Here is a 23,416-nt window from a genome sequence, read left to right on the forward strand (position 1 = left end):
TGCCCTCCGCGACCCGGGCCGTGGGTCCGGGAGGCGCCCGCGCACGGCCGCCTCCATCGGCTGCCCTCCCGGACCCGGGCCGTGGGTCTGGGAGGAGCCCGCGCAGGGCCGCCTCGATCGGCTGACCTCCGCGACCCGGGCCCTGGGTCCGGGAGGAGCCCGCGCACGGCCGCCTCCCGGACCAGGTCCGTGGGTCTGGGAGGAGCCCGCGCACGGCAGCCTCCATAGGCTGCCCTCCGGGACCCGGGCCGTGGGTCTGGGAGGCGCCCGCGCAAGGCCGCCTCCATCGGCTGCCCTCTGAGACAGGCAGCCTCCATCAGCTGCCTGCCGAGACCTGGGCCGTGGGTCTGGTAGGCGCCTGCGCTGGGCCGCCTCCATAGGCTGCCCTCCGAGACAGGCTGCCTCCATCATCTGCCCTCTGAGACCAGCTGCCTTGATCAGCTGCCCTCCGCGACCCGGGCCGTGGGTCTGGGAGGCGACTGCACAAGGCCGGCGCCATCAGCTGCCCACAGTGGCCTGGGCATTGGGCCTGCGAGGTTCCAGTGCATGGCAGGAGCCGTCTGCTGCCTGTCCCAGCCTGGGCTGTGGGCCTGGGAGACCCAGGCTGCCTATACACCTCCCTCCCACCCCCCCACCCTGCCCCCTCTGAGATCAGCTCCCATCTGCAGCTGGGTGGTGTAGGCCTGGGAGGCAGCCGTGCCCCCCAGAGCTATTCCCTCCAAGAGGCAGCCTGGGGTGTCAGGGTGCACCCCCATGGAGTGATCCCCCACACACACTATAGCCTTGGAACTTCCCTTGCCGCCAGCCGAGTGATTGGAGAGGGAGGGGGTTAGTAATCTGGGCGATGCTGCCCAGCAAACCTCTCCCATTGGGTAGAAAGTTCTGACCAGGTTAGGGAGGTAAATGGGTTTTGTGTAAAATCTTTAGGAACCACATGGAAATGTCTGAGATAGGGTTTCACATCAGAAGTAACTTACAACTAATTTCTGAAGGCAAACCTGGAGATTGCAGTTACATTACTGGAGAGTACCCCGAGGTCCGGAGGTTGGCTCTGCAGCGGCGGTGCAGAGTGCTCCCCACCCTGGTTCCTCAGCACCTTGGGCAGGGCTTGAGCCCACCCAGGAAGGCCTTTTCCCCTACAGTTTTCACCAAGGCAGGGAGGTTTTGTAGACATGAATAAGAAGTGCCCATGCACAAGTCCTGAAGATGCCGGGGCCGGCAGAAATGACAATCAAACCGGGAAAAGAGCAAAACCAGAAACACCACCGATCCCATCATAGATCATCTTTTTCTTCAGATGACTGTGTGTTTCCCTCTTCTTTGTCTTCTGGAAGCAAGACAGATTCAAGTACTGACAATTCTACCAACGGAAAAGTTAAGAGAAAGAGAGGACAGAAAAGGAATAAAAGGAAAAAAGAAAGAAAGGACAAAAGTTGAAACATCAAGAAAAAGAAAGAAAGAAAAAAGAAAGAAACAACCACATCATATCACCTTTCTAAGGTCTCATGAAATTCCTGTTTAAGTTTATTTTATGACACTTTTAGTTTGGGTTTACATTTTTTACTGGTTTGTGAAGACCACGGCAGGTACACAGTCCAATATGTTAAAGAAAAAAACCCTATCTACTAAAGAGGTAATAGGAGGGGAGAGCATTTGGGGGTGACCGGGCTGTCAGGGGAAGGCAGTTGGGGATGACAGGGCTGGCAGGGGAACAGTTAGGCATTGATCAGGCTGGCAGGAGAGTGGTTAGGGGGTGATCAGGCTGGCAGGCAGGCAAGCAGTTCGGAGCCAGCAATCCTGGATTGTGAGAGGGATGTCCAACTGCCCGCAGTCGGACATCCCTTGAGGGGTCCCAGATTGGAGAGGGTGCAGGCTGGGCTGAGGGACACCCCAACCCCGTGCACGAATTTCGTGCACCGGGCCTCTAGTTAATAATAAATGCTTAGGAAAAAAATAACTCAAGACTTCTAATGATGGGCCAGTATAGTCATCTTTGTATTTAGAACATTCAAGAACTCTACAAGGTAACAGAATTACTCAAAATCCAGGTGACAAGGCATATTAATTCAAATATAGTCTTCTGATTGCATTTAATATTAGAAAATCCGCCCTTTCCGGGGCAAGAAAAACTGGTCGCAGGGCAGGAAGCGCGGTAGCCCTCGGGTTCGAGACAACGGCGCCTTTAAGGCAGAGCGAGCACCCTGGAACCATTGGGCCGCTAGATTCTTCACCCACCCCGGCTCCCGCCCAAATTGGAGAAAACCTACAAAATTCTGGCGGCCTATGGAAGGGCGCTGACTCGGATCGAAAAGCATAAGGCGTCTAACGAAACAGCCGAGCCTGAGGGCCACCGGAAGCCCCGCCCCTGGGCGGAGTCAGAAAGCCTTGGGGCGGGGGCGGGGGCGGGGGCGGGGGCGGGGGTGGGGGGGGCGGGAGAACCTAGGTCCTGCCCCCGAGGCAGAGCGCGCCTGCCACGGCTGAGCCCCCAGGCGCCGGCCCCGCTGCCCTGCGCGCCGCTGACGCTGCCCAGGGGCTAGTCGTGCGCCGATGCTACGTGGAACATTTCCCACGAGTGTTGGAGTTGCTGCGGTCCCTGCGCGCTGCTGCTCCTGGCTTGGTTCGCTACCGCCACCACGAGCGCCTATGTATGGGCCTAAAGGCCAAGGTGGTGGTGGAGCTGATCCTCCAGGGCCGGCCTTGGGCCCAGGTTCTGATTGTCTTGCATCACCACTTTCCAGAGTCTGGACCGTAATGCGGGACCCCAAAGGTACAAAGCAGGATCTGAAGAAGATCTCAGAGGCACAGGAAGCCTTTTGCCAGCAGGTGAAGTTGCTGGCAGAGGCCCCTGTGGATTTGGCTTGGAAGTTGCAGGAACTTGAACAAGAGTATGGGGAACCCTTTCTGGCTGCTATAGAAAAGCTATTTTTTGAATATTGGAAAAAGCACTGCCTACCCCACAGACACAGCAGCTTCAGGATGCAGCCTGGAATTTCTATCACTTCTTTTGCTTTGAGCCAATATAGTGTGGACATGGGGTGGCCACTTCCAGAGTGCTCTGTTACTAATTCAATGAACATGTCAGAGCCCACGGAGCCCAGTCCTCCTCAGCAACCAAGACCAGCACTCCATCAGCCTATGCCAAAAGCCAAGCCTGGCCCACACCTTCCTCACCGAGCAGCCTCGAGAAAGCACCCAGAACCTCTGGCTGGTCGCCACTTCAATCTGGCCCCTCTAGGCCAGCGAAGAACCCAGTCCCAGTGGGCACCCAGGAGGGTAGGCCATAAGGAGCGCCCCACAGTCATGCCATTCCCCTTTAGGAATCTGGGTTCACCAACCCAGGTCATATCTAAACCTGAGAACAGGAAAGAACAAGGGACACACATGGCAGTTCCAGCAGGTGATGCCAGCACGAGAACAGCCTCCACTGGAAAGTCTAAGAGTCCATCCCAGACCCTGGGCAGAAGGACTGTGAAGGAGAACCCAGTTGACTTGTCTGCCTCAGAGCAAAAGGAGAATTGCTGGGACTGCCCCATGGAGCCCCTGAGACTGTCATTATCACCTCCTATGGCCAGGAAGCCAGTGTGTCCTCCCTCTCTGTGCAGCCCTGTCATTACCATAGGGGACTTGGTTTTGGACTCTGATGAGGAAGAAAATGGCCAGAGGGGAGGAATGGAGTCTCTGGAAAACTATGAGAAGACAAAGCTTGACACCCTAATCCCCACCTTCTGTGAATATCTCCCCTCTTCTAATCCCAGTGCTGTATCTGCCCCTTCCCGTGACCATATAGACTCCTCTGATAGGACCAGACTGCCATCTGCATCTTGCCTGTCTGCTTCCTCCTCATCTCTACAGGCAGTTTAGTGGGGATAAAGTGGAAGCCCAGCATTGGGTTGCTTGACTGTATGGCCCAAATTACTTTGTAATGCTTGATCATTAAACTTTGTTTAAAAAAAAGAAAATAATATTTAAAAATCCCATTTCTGTTAGTTACTTCACTGACCTCCATTAGTGTACCCCTATACAAACCTAATAATTTTTCCACTTAATAAACAATGTTTTTAGAAATGTTCTCTTACTTTTTTAATCCTTCCTTGTATGAGTATTTATGCTATGTGGTAAGTATATATACCTTCAAATAGTCATTTCATTAAATGAGATTTTTTTTAAAATATATTTTATTGATTTTTTACAGAGAGGAAGAAAGAGGGATAGAGAGTTAGAAATATCGATGAGAGAGAAACATCGATCAGCTGCCTCTTGCACACCCCCTACTGGGGATGTGCCCGCAACAAAGGTACATGCCCTTGACCGGAATCGAACCTGGGACCCTTGAGTCCGCAGGCCGACGCTCTATCCACTGAGCCAAACCGGTTTCGGCCATTAAATGAGATTTTATTTTAACATTTAAAAGACAGCAAGGTAAACATGCTAACCACCTAAAAAGTATCCAATTCCTTGAGGTACTGTTTGCAAATATGTCCAAATTTGTGATTGCTTTTATCAGCAAAATATACATACAACAGATTAAATTATCTATATGATTTTAAAATGGGTGCTATGATTTTTAAAAATCTGATTAATATAGTTATGACACATAATTATATAACACTAGAGGCCCAGTGCATGATTTAATCATGCACCTGGTGCACCAGCTGGCTGGCTGTCCGCTGGTGCCCCAGGCCTTCCGAAAGCCTCCGGCGCGGCGGAGGCTTTCGAAAGGCCTTGTGCCACCACAGACAGACAGACAGCTCCCCAGCTTTGGCTTTTGATCGCAGGGGAGCCGGCTGGCTGGCTGTCTGCTGGTGCCCCAGGCCTTCCGAAAGCCTCCGGCGCAGCCATGACACAGACGCTGAGCCAATCAGCTACCCCGGGCCACCCTGAGTCCCGCCCCCTGCGCCTCCTGCTGGCCCAATCGTGGGCGTAGCGGAGTGATGGTAATTTACATATTACCATTTTATTATGTAGGATAATGAAAATTCGCAATAAAATCATAGCAGTACCTTCCATTAAAGGGAGAATTTTTTTTAGCTGGATAAGTATTAGAAATCTGCTAGTCCAAATTCAATTTCTGAAATATAATAGGATTGAAATGACTCAACAGTCACCTTGTTGTTTACCCAATCTCTTTACATATGGACCACTAATTTTATCCCATACCACACAACTGCTAATGCTTCTAAGTACAATTCATCAATATGGTTGTATAAAAAAAGCCAACTCATATAAGGTCTGGTTATTTATGGTTTTTATTTTAGCACAAGAAAATAATTTTAAACAAAAAGACTTTTATTAATAATGTATAATAACTAATAGTGAAATAATAAAATGATTATATTAAGTTAGCAAGAGCACATAGAGTTTTCTAAATATTGAGAAGCTGGACAAATCACCTTTAGGTTTTAATTTTTTTATAATACTAACCATGAAAAACATTTTAAAACTATCTCCAATGCTATCTTCTATTTAAATAAAATATTCCCCAAAAAAGTACAATATTGTTAAACATTATCAAATTAACTCACTGAATCCTCTTTTAGAAGTTGAAAACTAGGGGTTAAAAAAAAAAAAAGAATCAATAATCATTTAAATAATTTACACTTTTATAAACTACACCAAAGAGTTTGACCCTCAAAAGAAAAGGTATTAATATCCAGTTTAAAGCCCCCTTTAAGTCTAGAAAAAAAATTCAAGGTGTTTCCTCTTTTATGTTTAAGGTACACATTTTCTTTAACAATGAGAGAGCTTTCAGAGCATAAATGTCATTCTTTCCTTACAACAATAATGGGTTTAAATTCTCAGCTTATTTTAAGTACACGACTTTTAACTGTGTAGTGTATTTGCAATAACTGTAAATCTCTGTCTCAGGAGCTCTCTTTTTTGTACTAGAAAGTTTTCAATAGTATTGGCTTCTTTGAAGAGTCCTTCTATCTCGTCGATGTAAGAAGCATCTACTGCTGCTCTCTCACTAATGGGGGGGAAAAGGTTAATGTTAGACTTATAACATTTAATGTTGTAACATCAAAACACACTATCATAGTGATGTTCTTTTTTATGCTATATTTTTTATTTCATTTAAATAGCTTTGAACATCAGAAAGCTTCAGTAATTTACACTTTGATAAAAGTTAAATTAGTCTCACAAGTATTTCTGACTATTCAAATTCTCCTGACACAGCAGAATGTGTATCTTATACATTATAATTCTAATATCAAACTATATGCAGTCATGATTCACTTAACAATGGGAATATGTTTGCAGAAATGTGTCTTCGGGTGAATTGATCACTGTGTGAACATCACAGAGTACACTTATACAAACATAGACACTATATAGCCTAGTACACACCTAGGCTATGCGGTATAGTCTATTACTCCTACTCTACAAGCCTGTACAGCATATTACTGTACTGAATACTATAGGAATTGTAACACAAAGGTAAGCATTTATCTAAACATTAAAAAGATACAGTAAATATACCGTATAAAATATTTTAAAATGGTACACCTATATAGAGCACTTACCATTAACGGAGTTTACAAAACTGAAAGTTGCTCTCGTGAGTGGTAGTGAGTGAATGGTGAGTGACTGTGAGGCCTAGAGCATTACTGTTCACTAATACAGATTTTATAAACACTGTCGCACAAGCCCTCCCCCCTACTGCCTTCTGACAGGATCAGAAACAGAACAAGGGAGCTGTCAGTGCTACTCCATGAACAGGAATGTGGTGGATTGACTGAAAAGATCAAGGAGAAACTGGCTGGGCAAGGTGTAAATCACCATAATAGTGACTATCAGGAGGGAGTGAAAGGTGGCCTGAGGGTCAGCAGGAATAAAAAATCAAGATGGAATGATAAAGGAACATAGGGGATAGTCATGGCAACTGCATGTTGGAGTAGTGGTCATATTCAGGAACTCTGTGATATTCTGTTTGTTTTTAAAAGAGCATGTTTAATATGGAGAGGATATAGAACTGAGGACTCAATATTTTTAGTTCCATTGACTTTTTCTGACATAAAGGAGTCTCTCTGGCATTGAACTGATGGAAGACATAAAGTTTATCTGTGTTTACATCATTATCACCTGAAAATATTCCCAAAGTACAGGGACAGGCTGCCTCCATACTGCCACAGAAAGCTTTTATAAAGTGACAGTGGCACTTAAGATAGCTCCCAGAGAACTGTGTCATTTTACAGGATCTTAGGTTTTCAACAAAGAATTTATAGCAAAGTACTCTGAAGACTATCAACCTACATCTGGGAGGACTATAGCACCCTCTGAATATGTAGCGCTGTAACAGGGGGAACAGGCTCCTCTGTGCTGAATCAGGCCAGTTCCTGACTGATTGGGATGTAATCTGTGCACTCAAAATTGAGGATCCAGGGCCCTGGCCTGGTAGCTCAGCTGGTTAGAGCATACACCAAGGTTGTGGGTTCGATCCCCAGTCAGGGCACATACAAGAAACACCAATGAATACATAGTGAAACAACAAATCAATATCTCTCTCTCTCTCTCTCTCTCTCTCTCTCTCTCTCTCTCCAATTAATCAATCAATAAAAAATGATTGAATGATCTTCTTTTTTTTAATTGAGGTTTTGTGAGTGACAGGGAATCTATTGCCAAGCCCCACAGATACTGGGCCCATCAGAGGAAAAATAATTCCTCCTGAGCCACATATCCTTCCATTTCTTACAGGAAATTCTGCTCCATTAAAATTTTATGGGACCACTGTTGTACATATGATCTATTGTTGACCAAAACATCATTATATGGTACGTGATTACACATTATTTTAACAGCCACACAACCATTATTTAAATACAATAACTGTCCAATAGTTTTAAAAAACACCTGATAGCCCTGGCTGGTGTGGCTCAGTTGGTTGGGCATCATCCCATGCAGTGAAGGGTTGCCAGTTCTATTCCCAGTCAGGGCACATGCCCAGGGTTTTGGGCTTGATCCCTGGTAGGGGCATACAGGAGGCAGTTGATCGATGTTTTGCTCTTGCATCGCCGTTCCCCTCTTTCTCTCTCTCCCTCTCCCTTCCTCGCTTTCTAAAAAAATCTTTTTAAAAATGAATAAATATCTAAGTAAAAAATACCTTATAAAACATAATCTCAGATCAATAAAATATTAAAATTCATCCTTCAAATACATATGGATATTTAAATATTTCATAAATATATTTATCTTTAATATCACTCCATTTTTATCATTAACTTCAACAAATGGTAGTTTTCTCAAAGAGGTTTTATCATAAAATTTTAAATGTTATATCATTTAATTAGAAACCAAAATATATCCAGCCTAGTATTCATTCTGGTAATAGCAAAACAAAGGATGCTTAGTGAAAAAGTTAGGCCCCTGCCAGTGTCCTCAGTGGTTAGAGCGTCAGCCCATGTACTGAAGGGTCTCAGGGTTTGATTCCTAGTCAATGGCATGTACCTGGGTTACTGGTTAGATCCCCCAGCCCGTCAGGGTGTATTCGGGAAGCAACGAATCATGTATCTCTCTCACATCAGTGTTTCTCTTTTCTCACTTATCTCTCTCTCCCTCTCACCCTCCCTTCCACTCTCTCTAAAAACCAATGGAAAAAAATACCCTTGCGTGAGAACTAACGACAACAAAAAAGTTGGGGTTATTCTTCAAAAATAACAAACTAAATTATTATAAGAAATTGAGGTCGAATTTAAAAATTCCAAAATTATAGTAACTGGATAGGTTCTGCAGTCACTGAACATAAAGTTCCCATATGGAATTTCCTGAAGAAAACTTCTAAGATCAAGACTCGAAAATATAAGTACTTACCTTAAAATCTTTGCATATGTAGACAACATTAGATTAATTTCCTTGCTCATATCTATAAAAAGAACACTGAGTTATGAAATATAACAAACCTTCTGATTATAAAAATAAGTATACAGAAATATAAGCATTTTATACAACACCATTCAAATCTTTCTCCAGGGCTTCATCTTTATAAAATAGTCCAGAGCTTTCAGAGAAAGAGGCATCTGATTTTCCAGGAGAGGACAGTTGTGGACTATCTGGCATTTGAGGCTAACACCAGAAAGAAAAAGAAAATAGCTAAACAGTTAACAGGATCCTTAGGATATACACATTCTATTTTTTTAAAAGCAAATAAAACACCTTTCATAAAAAAAGGAAACATGCTAGAAATTATAGGCTCTTGTCATTTGCTAATTATATCTGCAATTAAATGCTAATTCATTTGAAATTTTATTACCAAGGAAACTTTTAGTCCCAACAAGCACCTGGCTCAATATACTAAATTTTATTTTTACTTTTTTGAATGTTATTAACCCCCTGATGAAAAAGTTTCCTGTACCTTGAACAAGTAGATGTTTCCATAGCTATCTAGCAAACTTTTCATTTAGACAATAGTCAAATGCTTAAAAAATTTTGCAAGATAACAATGTCCTAAATGCAAACATCAATTGGTGGAAACAGTAGTGAAGAAAGGCAGAAGAGTGTTCTAATTTTAAATTTTTAGCAACTCCAGTACTACTACTTATTATAGCAAAATAAGTATTTGAAATCTTAGATATCATAAAGATTATGAACGCACTTGTCTCTCTAGACACAAATTACCACAAAGAAATCTCCCAAAAGTTTCTTGGAGGTTTTCCCATATACTTAGTAAAAAAGCAGCTGGAGTTAATATAGTTCCTGCTGGGACAATCCCAGCTCTGGGAATATGAAAACGTAAATTCCATTTATCAATAGAACTTTCTTGGATGGAAGATATTTGAGAAGCATACAGAATAAAGTATTAAGGCTCTGGGAGCATATAGATTACCTCCAACTCCCTTGGTCTCTTGCAGTTTCTAGTATCAGGTTTTACAAGGTGATTTGCCATCATAATCTGGAGGCAAGAGCTGCAAAATTTTGAGCAATGCCAAACTTAAGTACAAACTCCACGCTACACAGATCTCTTGAATCTTCCCACCCATTGCCACTGTTAATGTAGGCTCTCATTACCTGTCACTTACCTAAACCTCACCATTCCTCCTTTCTCTCATTCATGCTACCCACTGCTGGTTGGGCAGTCTTTCAAAACTCTGATTACCCTATTCCCTTAACTTTCAAAACTGTAATGACTGCATTCCCTTATCTCAAAAAAAACTTGTCCTTGAGTACTCATTGCTCCAGAATAAGTTCAAATTCCATCCAAAGTCCTACATCACCTGGAGCTAACCTACCATTCCCAGGATTTTCGTCTACTCCCTCTACGTACAGTCAGCCAAACTCCTGTCTTTGGCCCTTCTGCCTTGTTTCAGGGTTCATTTAAGATGCTTCTACCCTCACAATGTCTCAGAGTTCAAACAGATATCATTGTCCATCTAAGTCTATGCTACTCATTTTTTACAGACATGAAAACAGGGGCAAAGATGGCTGACCAACTTCAAACAAGTACAACTGGGACTAGGCCAGATCTCGTCCAGCCTGTGGTTATTTCCACTGTCTCCTTCTCCTTTCACATGGCATCACATTTTACCTCTAGGTTACTTTTCTGTAAGTTCTGAAGGTAATTTCCCCAAGAATCTGAAAGATGACGTTTACTAAAGAAAAACTGTTGGAAGCCTAGAACGGCATATAGTCCCTACATCGCACGTTATCAATTTACAGCATTTAGCTTGATTTTGAGAAAGTAGGCGGACGTCGATCACTGTAAAGGTTGACTAGTCACATGTAATCTTCATTTGGATAAGCCAGCAACAACAAGGAATAAACATGTGTTTCGTGAATTCCCTATAATGCCGCCACGTTCCTGCCAGCCTCCGGGTAACAGGCCTCGGCGCCACCACGGCGGCGTCGCGTGGAAAATACCACCGGGCCCCGCAGGCTCCGCCCCGGGGGTTGAGGTGTCCCAGAAGCCCACGTGAAAGCGGTTCTCTGCCCGCTTCCCCTTTATCTTCCTTTCCTCTGCCGCCTCGTCTCTCCTCTCTCAGAGCCAACTGCACGTGCACGCGTGTCAAATTAAAACTTTTACAAGGGTCTTAATCACAAGGAACAGCAACAGCCTGTAATTATTGGAATGGCAATTCTCTTTCTGGAAAAAACAAATGTTCTGTCACCACACAAGGCCTCGGAGGTGACAGGGCCCGCGGTGCAGCCTCAGGCCGCGGCCCAGCACACCGCCTCACACGCCCTCTCTTCCCGGCCTCCTCTTCTCCTCAGGCGGCCCCGGCCCTCGGGCCACTCGGCCTCCCGCTTCCTCGCTTCCCGCCCTCTCTCCTCCCTACTGGCGAGGCCGCCGCTGGAGACCCCCGGGAGGCCTGCACCCTCTCCACTGCCCCCCCACAAGCACAGGCCGCCATCCCTCCGCCCCACCAAACCAGTCCGCGGGGCGCTCAAGACCTCTCCTCGCCAGCTGCTCTCCCGCCAGCAGCTGCCGCACCGCGGGAACCAGAGCCCGGTGCGCGAGTGGAGTGCGCAGACTCCGCGGGCAGCGGGAGCTGGTCTTCCCGGCAGGCAGCGCGTGCCAGTCACGTGGCCGGCAGCCCCCGGAGCCCGGCGGGCAGCGCGCTCAGTCACCGGAAGCGGCTTTCTTCCGCTTCTCTCCCACTCGTCCCTTCGACATGGAATCTCCAAAAGACAAAAATCTCTCCCCGCTTTCCAGTGTGTGGGGAAGAAGAGACAAATCTGAGACTGTTCGCCCCCAAAGGAACATGGAAGACTTGTCCGAGCAAGCCCAGGTTGTGTCCCAGCCACCTGAATCGCAGTAAAGGAACACAAAATAGCACTCCCACCGCCACGATTACATCCTATTCCAGGTGGTCTGGGTGATGGAAGGGTTTATACCCGAGTTCCCCTGGCTGCAAGCAAGACTTCTTGATCAGAGCCTTCATTCCTTCACCTCGTTTTCTTGGGTGCGACAGAACTTGGCGAATCACGTAATTTTCGAAAATCACTTTCTTGGTGTGTAAACGAGTTTAGTTCACTTAATTGACAGCTTTCAAAAAATATTTTGTGGTGTTTTTTGTTTTTTGTGTTTTTTTTTTTGTTTTGGTTTTTTAATATATATTTCTTTATTTGAGAGAGGAAGAGAGGAGAGAGAGATAGAAACCTCAATGATGAGAATCATTGATTGGCTGCCCTCTGCATGTCCCCCACTGGGGATGGAGCCCGCAACCCAGGCATTTGCCCTTGACCCGAATCGAACCGGGAACCTTCAGTCCGCAGGCCTACACTCCACCCACTGAGCCAAACCAGCCAGGCTCAAAAAATATTTTGTAACATGCATGGCCCACATACTGGAAGTTTAGTCTATTGGGTGTTTTGATGTGGCGACTTTGCCCTGCAATTTCAAAGATAGACATTCTAAACTTATGCCCAGTTAGCTGATGTGGAAGAAAAAAAGGATATCAGCTCATAAAACAAAGGTCAATGACACCCTTCCCCCCCCCCCCTCCATAAATTCCAGGTACCCAATCTCACACCTGTTAAAATTTATGACCCATGCCTTAACCTAGATGGACTAGGGAGGACTTATAGGAGAAATTCTCACATCCTATGTCTTCAAAAAGAAGAGCTCTTTGTTTATCACAGAACTCTGCGGTATTGGCAGCCCCTCACCTGAACTTCCTCTTCCCCTCTATCAAGTACCTCCTCTTCTTTATCCAGGCAAGAAGCTTCATGGTTAGCCATGGCTACACATTTTGGATTGTGACCTTTCTTTTTCCTGAATAAATACTTTTCTCTGAGGGAATACTGACCCGACTTTTGTTAATAATTGACACACCTTGGCAAATTATATTTAACACATAATGTTTTCCCCCTTTGGCTTATTTAAATGTTAGTTGTCATACAGACTTGTATTATGTGTATATGTTTATTTATTGGCTGTTTGTGGAAAAGCCAGTTGTTTTAAATAGAAAACCTTGTTCCTAGAAAATCTTGTCTCCATTGCATAAGCTAAATGAGTACAAATAAGTGAGAGGGTGTGGAGAGTTATAATTGTCTAGTGCTTTAAAATATTCAAAGGGCTATCATCATCTGATTTAATCTTCACAAACAACCCTATGAAGTAGGCAGAACATTTGGGTTACTCTATGAAATATTTTTTTTTAAATGTGTGTCCCAAAACTAAGAAATGGGTTGTTATGCATTCTACATTTTTATAGTTGGAGAAAAGTAATTGGCAATAAGCCATTTAAAATTAACTTCTTTGGTCCTCTGCTACTGATCACTGTTTAACTCCACTTCATACTTCCATGTTGACTGGCCCGATTGGACATTACAATTGGAGGATGAAAACTCGTTATCTCAATTTCAATCATATGTGCATTCTTATCATACTCTCCTCTCTTTTTTTATCATACACTTCTTAAATGTGCACTTTTTCTTCTGATAACCACCACGCCAAGTACCTCCAACCATCCTGCCATAGACTTATTTCATAATCACTACTGTGGGCATCATGTTTTTGTTTTTTTTTATTAATAAATCTTTATTGTTCAGATTATTACAATTGTTTCTCCTTCCCCCCCCCCCCCATATCTCCCCACCACCTGGGCATCATGTTTTTATGATCTTATAAAATTAAAACACTCTTGTTGAAAACCAAACAAACAAAAAATAAAACTAGCTGCTAATGTAAGCATTTTTTTTTTCCTAGCTCTAGAACCCCTCTGTTTCCTTATAGTCTCTGTACTGGCAAAAAAACAAAAACAAAAAGTCACTTTGCTATATACCTTGCTAGCAAGGAGTATGATTTAGCATATGTTCAAGAAAAAAAAATTGTATAAAAAGCTGTCTCTACTAATTATTTCCAAGGCTGTGATATTTACATTCTACTTCTCAAAAGTTACATTTTAGGTGCTATAATTACATTATATGAATTATTCTAATAGGGCTAATTATGCAGCACTGTTTAAGAAAGTTTTGTGCTGAAATACGAGAAGAAAGTCTCAAACAGATTAATGTGAACAAAATGCTTCCAATTGGCAGATGCTTTTTAAAGTTCCTTTCAGAAGAGGCACAAACTTTGGGCAGTCAGAACTCCAAAAATAATGATTGTACATTAAAGACATACCCACATTCCCTGATAATTTATTTCAAGTTCTATTGCCCTAAGAAAAAGCCCACAGCTAAAGGCGGGTCCAAGACGTGCCAAGTCTCCTCCCTCCAATTTTCTTCCTCATTCCTCCCTCTTCCTCTGACGGCGGGCTCCATTGAGCAGCTAGGAGTGTGGTTTCTGCTGAAGGGGGCTGTCACTTTCTACACAGCCTCCTGAAAAGAAAGGGACCTGAAACCGTCCAGACCACTTTTTCTTCTAGGAAACGATTGAGCACAGGTAAGCAGTATCATTCCTCTTTATTTGGAAACCCAAGCATGGCGATTAGAGGTAAATAAGCTAGAAAAGCAATTGAGAGAAATTTAAGTTTGCTGACATCGTTTTGATGGGCAGTCAGTAACAACATAAGGAATATAGCAAAGCCAGAGTAGAAACTTTTTCTCTCTTTTAGCAAACAGTGGAGAGTACCACTTTAGAGCAAATACTCTCAAACTTTTTGGTCTCCTGATTTCTTTACATATCTATAAATTATTAAGGACCCTGAAGTATTTTTCTTTCTCTAGGTCATTTACTGTACTACTGTCATTTACTGTCTTTGACATTAAAACTGAGAAGTTTTAAAGATAGGGATCTATTAATTTACTTTAAAATAACAAAAAGCCATCACATGTTAGCATAAATAACATTTTAAATTATAGATCCCTAAAAAAATCTACTCTAAAGAGTGACATTGTTTTTTATTTTTACGAATCTCTTTAATGTCTGGCTTAATCGAAGATAGCTGCATTCTCATCTGCTGCTGGTGCAAGCTCTGTAATATCACACAGAATGTAGCTTCTGGTAAACTCCATTGTATACTCCTGAGAGAATGGGAATGAAAAAGGCAAATTACATATTAGAATTACTATGATACCTCTGACCTCATGAACCACCTGAGAGCTGCTGCTTTAGAATAACAAAATAGATAAGCTTTTCTTTAAAGGGAGTCTCAAGTCCGAATCAATTATTTTAAAGGCAAACACAAGATTTGCCAAAGGTTGATCATCTTGATGGAAGCTGCCCCAGCACCTTTAGGCTGGGCTACAGTTGGGCAATATTCAATTCCCCAGAAGAGGTTTATTTCACAATAACTAAGGGGCTGAATAAATATCTGTTTTGAAGTATGTATAACAAAAATTAGGACACCCTTAAAAATCTTTTCTTTTTGCCTATATGCAGCTATTTCGAGTTCTATTAAATCTTCCTTTAAAATATATTTTTAAATCTGATTTGTTCATATTATCCCTACATGAATATTATGAATTCTTACTTGAATTTCTACATGAATTCTTATAGTAGTTTCATAACCTGTCTCTAATCTCTTTCAGAATGCACTGTCAGCTCAGTAACCTGCTTTCCTATTGTCTGTGAAATTAAATTGAAATGCTCTACATGACTTCCAAAGCCCTCGATGATTTAACCCCACCCTACCCTGTGTTCACTGCAGGGCAGCCGGGTTGTCCTGCTAGCATAAAACGTGTGGCCTCATTCAGTCCAGCGCCACCCCCCCCCACCACCATCACCACCACCACCACATAAATTATCACATAAATGCTCTTCCATCTGTTTAACTTTTAAGCATCCTTTAAGATTAAATTCCATTTTCCTTTTCACATAAGGTCAATCCAACTACATCAGTTCCATTTTGGCTTTTGGCTTTTAGTCTGTAGTTAGCAGTTAATTATGTATCTCTTATCATTAATTCTTTATGTAAATCTTTACCTAGATCTACTCGCACACCCACATACAGATATTAATAAGATGGCAAAATTTTCAAGGACAAAATGATTTACAGAACTGAAAAGTTGGGTTTTGATCTTGTTGCTGGCAAGATGACTACATACCTGATTTCATGGAATTTGTTAGGTAATACGCTCCTCATTTTATCCCATACTATTCCACAGCATTGGAACATTTTTAATCTAATAGTATGTTTTTAAACTCCTACTAGCTTAACAGTGCTGGCTATATAATAAATATTCAATCAATACATGTTGTTTTATAATTATGTGGAAGTAGTTATTAGGGCATTTGCCACAAATGGTTTTTTTCTTGAGACTTATGTAGAATTGAGAATTACAAAATACTGGAGCTGGAAAAGTCCTTAGAGGTTGACCATTCAACTCCCTGTTTATCCAAATGAGAAAACTGAGACCCTCCTAATTAAATGACTGGCCCCAGACAAGTTTGGAACGCATGTGGCCTAATTTCCATCATAATTTTCTACCAATCACTAGAACCTAGCTAGTTTCCAAGGCTTGCATAACTAAAACTGTTTTTGTTTCAAAGAACCAACTGTCACTGCATATTCCTGAGAAGATCTTTCTAAGATGGTGTATAACTCTTTTTTTAAAAAAAGTCAATAATCTGAGTATCTTAGATAAAATATTTTTAAACATTTTTATCCAATGGAAACTATAATTTTTATAGATTAAGAAAGCAAAGGAGCACAGATGAGAAAGGAAAAGGAAAGTTGGGGGAAGAGGTAGGGGACACTATACTTGTAATCATAGATGTATAAGATCTAACAAAAAGAGTGGCAAGAGAATAAAGAATTCAAAATAAACTCACGTGAAGTCAAGAGAAACCAATTACTAGGGAACAAAAGAAGAGGAAGAACATTAGAGAAAGTATTTTATTTTATTTTTAATATATTTTATTGATTCTTTACAGAGAGGAAGGGAGAGGGATAGAGAGCTAGAAACATCGATGAGAGAGAAACATCCATTAGCTGCCTCCTGCACACCCCCTACTGGGGATGTGCCCGCAACCAAGATACAAGCCCTTGACCGGAATCAAACCTGGGACCTTTCAGTCCGCAGGCTGACGCTCTATCCACTGAGCCAAACCGGTTTTGGCTATTCAATTTTTTTTAAATCTGCTTTTAGACTTCCCCCATTTTCTTTTTCTCATTGGCTTTAAGATGGAGTGAAAGTTTTAAGACAGAAAAAATTTCTAGCCCTGGCCGGTGTGGCCAAGTTGGTTGTGTGTCCTCCCATGCACTGAACGTTGCCAGTTCTATTTCAGGTCAGGGCACATGCCGGGGTTTCGCCCAGTCAGGGGCCTGCAGGAGACAGCCAATCCATGTGATCTCACATCCTGTTTCCCTCTCTCTCTCCCTCTTCTTTCCTCTCTCTAAAAATCAATAAAGAAAAAAACTCAAAAAATAAAAATTCTACCAACCCTTTATCCATTGTTGTCATGGTGACAAGCTTTATCATAGCAAACATTTATTTATTTACTGCATGTAAGTTTTTTCCTGGTGTTGAAGGTTTTTAAAAAGAGAATATCTTGTTATCTTAAAGAAATTTAGGCTAAAGCTGGGCAGAACTATTTGTCATCAAAATAATCATAATTCAATGTAAGAGCTATTTCAGATGCCTGAAGGAGGGAGGATTGGGGAAGGTGGGTACTGAGAAGAGAATGATTAGCTAGGAATGTAGGAGTTGGGAAGTTTTCCTAAAGGAGATGTTTGAGCTGGGACTTAAAGGAAGAAGGGCTTGACAGGAAAAAAAAAAAAAAAGGCAGGAATAACTCAGGCAACAGTATGTAGTGGGGGAGAGTCTGGAAGCAAGAAAACCAAGAAGATTAGTATTAAAACAGAAAGTTCAAGAAGTGTTGAGGGCTTGACATAAAACAGTGCCAGTGTGGCCTGGCTGATGTGGCTCAGTGGTTGATCGTCAACCTATGAACCACGAGGTCACGGTTTGATTTCTGGGCAGGTCACATGCCCAGGTTGCAGGCTCGATCCCCAGTGTGGGGCATGCAGGTGGCAGCCAATCAATGATTCTTATCATTGATATTTCTATCTCTCTCTCTCCCTTCCTCTGTGAAATCAATAAAAATATATTTTAAAAATTAAATAAATAAAACAAAACAGTGTGGATGAAGATGGGGGGGTGATACCAAATTATAAATCCATTTCTGAGTTATAATCTACAGTATTTATGAGACAGAGAAAAGATTAGGTGGCTTAATGGTTGAGCATAGTAGACCGAGGCACCAAGAGGTCATCAATTTGATTCCCAGTCAGAGCACATGCAGGCTCGATCCCCAGTAGAGGGAGTGCAGGAAGCAGCCAATCAATGTTGATGTTTCTCTCTTATCAATGTTTCTATCTCTCTCCCTCTCCCTTTCTCTCTAAAAAAAGTCAATAAAAACATATTTTTTCAAAAAAGATTAGGCAAAAGAGTCAAGAAGGACTTCCAGGTTTCAGTGTTGAACAGATTATTTGGGCATGTTTGGGAAAGTAATTCATTAGTAAATCTTACAGTTGGAACAACGGATCTTGGAGCCGGAAATTGAAATTTGCAAGTTATATATCTCCCAACAGCTACCACCCTCTCTCTTCACTTTATAGCCAAACTTCCTAAAAGAATAGTTTGTATTCACTGTCTGTACTTTTTCCCATCCCATTCTGTCCTAGATTTTTGTCAACATGCCTTTTGTATCTTCCCTTTCCCCAAACTGTTCTTTTACCAAAACTTCCTAATTGTCAAATTCAATGAACAAGTTTAAACTTGTATCTAAATTGTGGGCTTTGCAGTATCTGATTTCAAGCAGCCCCTCCCGGAAGCTCCTTTCTTCCTGGACTCCTATGACACTTCTCTCTTAGATTTGCAAAACTGAATGAATTATTTTCCACTCAAGCCTCTCTTTTATTCTTTTTCTTAGTTAATGAGGTAACACTCAACAAATTGCTCAAGTCAGAAACTTTGAAGTCATCCTCAGTTCCTTCTTCTTCCATTCGACCCACAACCGATCAGCTAAAAAAATCCTGCTGTTAACCTCTCTTGAGCCCATCCTCTTCCTTTCATCCCCACAGGTACCACCTTCGTTTATACAGGCTCTTCAACTCTTACTCAACTGTTAAAATTGCCTCTAAGGTTGTTTTCCGGCTTTTGTCCAGTCTTATCCATCAAATCCATTCTCTACACTGCTGCCAGATTATTTACTTTTTAAAACATAAATCTGAACACATCTTTCTCCTACTTGAAGTAAGGCAGTATTTTTTTCAGAAAAAAAAAATTGCAAATTCTTTAGCTTAGTTAAACAGGTCTTTATAATCTGACTCTCCTTTACAAACTTCAGTCAAACCAAACTTCATTGCAAGTTGCATTTTATGTGACTTGAATTAGGCAGAATCAAACAAATGTAATATTAAAATAATAGTCTCACGCTGGCCAGTGTTGCTCAGTTATTTGAACATTGTCCCATGCATGACTGGTCAAGAGGTAGCCAGTTCAATTCCCAGTTAGGGCCCATGCCAGGTTTTGGGCTTGATCCCCAGTAGGGGGTGTTGTAGCTCAGTTGTTTGAGCCTTGTCCCAAGGTCAAGAGGTCAAGAGGTCTCCAGTTCAAGTCCAGTTCAAGTTCAATCAGGGCATCTGTCCAGGTTTCCAGCTCAATCCCCCACAGTAAGGGGTGTTCAGGAAGCAGCCTGTCCATGTCTCCCTCATCAGTGTTTCTATATATTCCTCTCTCTCTCTCTCTCTCTCTCTCTCTCTCTCTCTCTCTCTCTCTCTCCTGCCTTTCCTCCCTCCCTCCCACTCTCTCTAAAAAGCAATGGAAAAAATGTCCTTGGGTTAGGATTGACAAAAAAAATAAATAATAAGTAAATAATAGTCTCACTTTATAGGCAAAGTGGAATATGTGAGCTCCAAGTTAGTTTATCTAAAATGACATAATTTCAAAGTGGTAGGCAAAGTGAGTTGTGCACTGTTAACACTACTGCCACATGGAAATGTCACTTATACCTGGTAGAATTATCTGCGTCCATGTCAGTATTATGTAAGTGAGACTATTCTTTATCTAAGAAATTCTTGAGACATACTAGTACAGCTATTGTTGTGCTATTCATTTTTTAACATTCACTACTATTATCATTTAAAATATTTTTATATCTGATAATGATGTTATCAAAGTGCTGAGGAGTATGATTACTGCTTGTGCTGAAAAACAAAGAAATAAAGTGGGACAAAATTTAGATGTAAGTAAACAATATTAAAAAGGTCTAAGTACCACCATGATAGCCTGTGTAGAGAGAGCACACTGCAAATTAGTAATAATGCTGAGAAAGATGAAGAAAGAATCTACGTTGGTTGTTGTAGATTTATGGACTCCAAAGATACCTCCTCACATACTTTTATACTTATTCCCAAGGAAAAGTTAATCTTGACCTAGGTGAGAGCTTCAGAAATGCATTCTTCCTGTAAAATGTGGCGGCATTTGCATTAATTACAGGGGGAATGATGAGGCTCCAAACAAGCCCTATTCTCTCAGTCTTCTCTCTTTATGGAATGCCCTCCCCCAGCCTTGAAAATGCCTGCCTCTCTTCCAAGGCAGCACAGTCATCTTTTCCTCTAAGAAGCCTTCTTCAACACCACCAGGCAGAGAAGACCTCTTGTAAATCCAGTTATTACATCATTTATTATACTATTTTGTAATTGTTTATATATTTGTCTCTCCCACTAGATTCTGAGTAATCAAAGGGTAGGAATAAAGTTTCCTGCATGTGTGTTTGTCAGCTTCCTAGCCCCATGCCTAAAACATGGTGGATACTCAACAATTAATAGATGAATGAATTAAAAAATTGTGTAGTAGTATTATTATTTTTTAAAGTAATTGTGTCCTTCTCTAAATCCATTTACTCACTGACTAACCAAAAAATGTAGCAAACACTAGTAATTTCACCCAATTCCTACACATACTACTTAGTACTTTTCGGGTGAATTACTTTCATAAAATATGTGTGCATTACCTAATATTAAAACTTGTATAGAAGACCACGCTAGCCATTATCTCATATATATCTAATATGCAAAGTGTCCCCTCAGGAGTTCGACTGGGAGACTGGGAGTTCGATCGCTCTCTATGACATGTGCTGACCACCAGGGGCGGCATGGACTGAAGGAAGGCCCCAGCCGGCAGCCAGAAGCCAGAAGGGAGGCCCCGGCCAGCATCTGGAAGGCCCCGATTGGCTCTGATCGCTGGCCAGGAATAGGGATCCTACCCATGCACAAATTTTGTGCACCAGGACTCTAGTCTACATACACACACACACACACACACACACACACACACACATATATATATTAGAGGCCCAGTGCATGAATTCGTGCATGGGTGGGGTCTGACCAGCCTGGCCAGGGGGAGGGGACATGGGCAGTTGGCCGTCCTGCCTGCTGGTCAAACTCCTGGTCGAGGGGACAATTTGCATACTAGCCTTTTATTATATAGGATATACACTGAGTGGCCAAATTATTATGGTCTCTAAACGTATAATCTGGTCACTCAGTGTATAATATATATATATATATATATATATATATATATATATATATATATATATATATATATATACTAGAGGCCCAGTGCACGAAATTCGTGCATGAAGGGGGGTTGTCCCTCAGCCCAGCCTGTACCCTCTCTAATCTGGGACCCCTCGAGGGATGTCCGACTGCCCGTTTAGGCCCGATCCCACTGGGATCGGGCCTAAACGGGCAGTCGGACATCCCTCTCACAATCCAGGACTTCTGGCTCCCAACTGCTTGCCTGCCTGCCTTCCTGATTGCCCCTAACCGCTTCTGCCTGCCAGCCTGATCACCCCTAACCACTCTGCTGCCAACCTGTTTGCCCCCAACTTCCCTCCTCTGCCAGCCTGGTCACCCCTAACTGCCCTTTCCTGCAGGGTTGATCACCTCCAACTGCCCTCCCTTGCAGGCTTAGTCCCTCTCAACTGCCCTCCCTTGCAGGCCGGGTGCCTCCCAACTGCCCTCTCCTGCTGGCCATCTTGTGGTGGCCATCTTGTGTCCACATGGGGGCAGGATCTTTGACCACATGGGGGCAGCTATATTGTGTGTTGCAGTGATGATCAATCTGCATATTACTCTTTTATTAGATAGGATAGAGGCCTGGTACAGGGGTGGGGGCCAGCTGGTTTGCCCTGAAGGGCATCCCGGATCAGGTGGGGTTTTCCTTGGGGTGTGGGGCAGCCTGAGCAAGGGGCCTGTGGTGGTTTGCAGGCCGGCCATGCCCCCTGGTAACCCAAGTGGAGGCCCTGGTATCTGGAATTTATTTTCCTTCTACAATTGAAACTTTGTAGCCTGGAGCGGAGCCAAGCCTGGGGCTCCCTCCGAGGCTGGTAGCCATTTGTGTTGGGGTTATAATTGAAACTTTGTTGCCTTAAGCGGGTGAGCCCAGCCAGGGTGTGCGGAAAGCTTTGCTTCCCCTGTTGCCGGCGGCAACCCTGGCCTGCGCTCTCAAGCTCCATTCTGCCGCCATTTGTTTGAATTTGTTTACCTTCTATAATTGAAACTTTGTAGCTTGAGTGGAGGCTTAGGCCTGGCAAGGGCAGGTGGAAAGCTTGGCTTCCTCTGTTACCTAGGAAACCTTGCTCTCTGTGGCTGTAGCCATCTTGGTTTGGGTTAATTTGCATACTCGCTCTGATTGGATGGTGGGTGTGGCTTGTGGGCGTGGTTTGTGGGTGTGTCGGAGGTATGGTCAATTTGCATATTTGTCTATTATTAGATAGGATACATATATATGTATGTATGTGTATATATATGTATGTGTCTATATATACATGTATATAATATATCTACAATTTAATAACTACCCACACAATTTAATAACTATCCACACTTGTATGTGTATAAGGAACTGCACCTTGATAAAACTGTTAAATAGTCACCAACTAGCAAGTATTTGGGGTTATCTTAATTTGGATTAAGTTTTTGCAACTGGGTTTTAATTTCCCCATTCCTCTACTATGTATGTTTGGCCTTAGTAGACTATGCTAGAAAAAAATTGAGTCAGTTCTCTACCTATAAGCATAGATTTATAAACACCCCTATATATTCCAACAACAATTGTGACTCAACTACCTTCTTTGGAACCCCAACCATAACTGCTCTCAAGGACCCAACATACTCCTAAACTCTAGAATAGAGCTTTTTAATCATTTCTGTGGCAAAGATCTCCAAGGGCAATCTGGTAAAGTTTCTGGACCTCTTCTCAGGTAATGTTTTTACCTGCATACAATTATATACTTGGGATTGCCCTAGCCGGTTTGGCTCAGTGGATAGAGCGTTGGCCTGCGAACTGAAAGGTCCCAGGTTTGATTCTGGTCAAGGGCACATACCCAGGTTGCGGGCTCAATTCCCAGTAAGGGAAGTGCAGGAGGCAGCCAATCAATGTTTCTCTCTCATCATTGATGTTTCTTTCTCTTTCTCTCTTTCTCTCTCTCTCTTCCTTCTCTCTGAAATCAATAAAAATATATTAAATAAATAAATAAATAATTAAATACATACATACATACTTGGGATTATAAAGGAAACTC

General features: G+C 42.6%; 1 protein-coding gene and 1 pseudogene across 2 annotated transcripts; one reads left to right on the forward strand and one right to left on the reverse strand.

Annotated features, from left to right (window-relative positions):
* The first annotated feature begins 1,973 nt into the window (after positions 1-1,973).
* Positions 1,974-3,924, forward strand: LOC307110210 (TERF1-interacting nuclear factor 2-like; annotated as a pseudogene). Its single transcript has 2 exons — positions 1,974-1,981; positions 2,458-3,924. The product of its transcript is annotated as a TERF1-interacting nuclear factor 2-like (transcript).
* Positions 3,925-5,820: 1,896 nt separating this feature from the next.
* On the reverse strand, positions 5,821-9,889 carry TEX12 (testis expressed 12; the record flags this gene model as incomplete). Its single annotated transcript, XM_079786976.1, has 4 exons — positions 9,818-9,889; positions 8,946-9,057; positions 8,806-8,857; positions 5,821-5,965 (listed from the first exon to the last, which is right to left on the reverse strand). Exons 1-4 carry the CDS (start codon positions 9,878-9,880, stop codon positions 5,821-5,823), a joined length of 372 nt encoding a protein of 123 aa, XP_079643102.1. The 5' UTR covers positions 9,881-9,889.
* Positions 9,890-23,416: the final 13,527 nt, after the last annotated feature.

This window comes from Cnephaeus nilssonii (genome assembly GCF_951640355.1).
Source record: "Cnephaeus nilssonii genome assembly, chromosome: 13".
NCBI classification, from domain to species: domain Eukaryota; kingdom Metazoa; phylum Chordata; class Mammalia; order Chiroptera; family Vespertilionidae; genus Cnephaeus; species Cnephaeus nilssonii.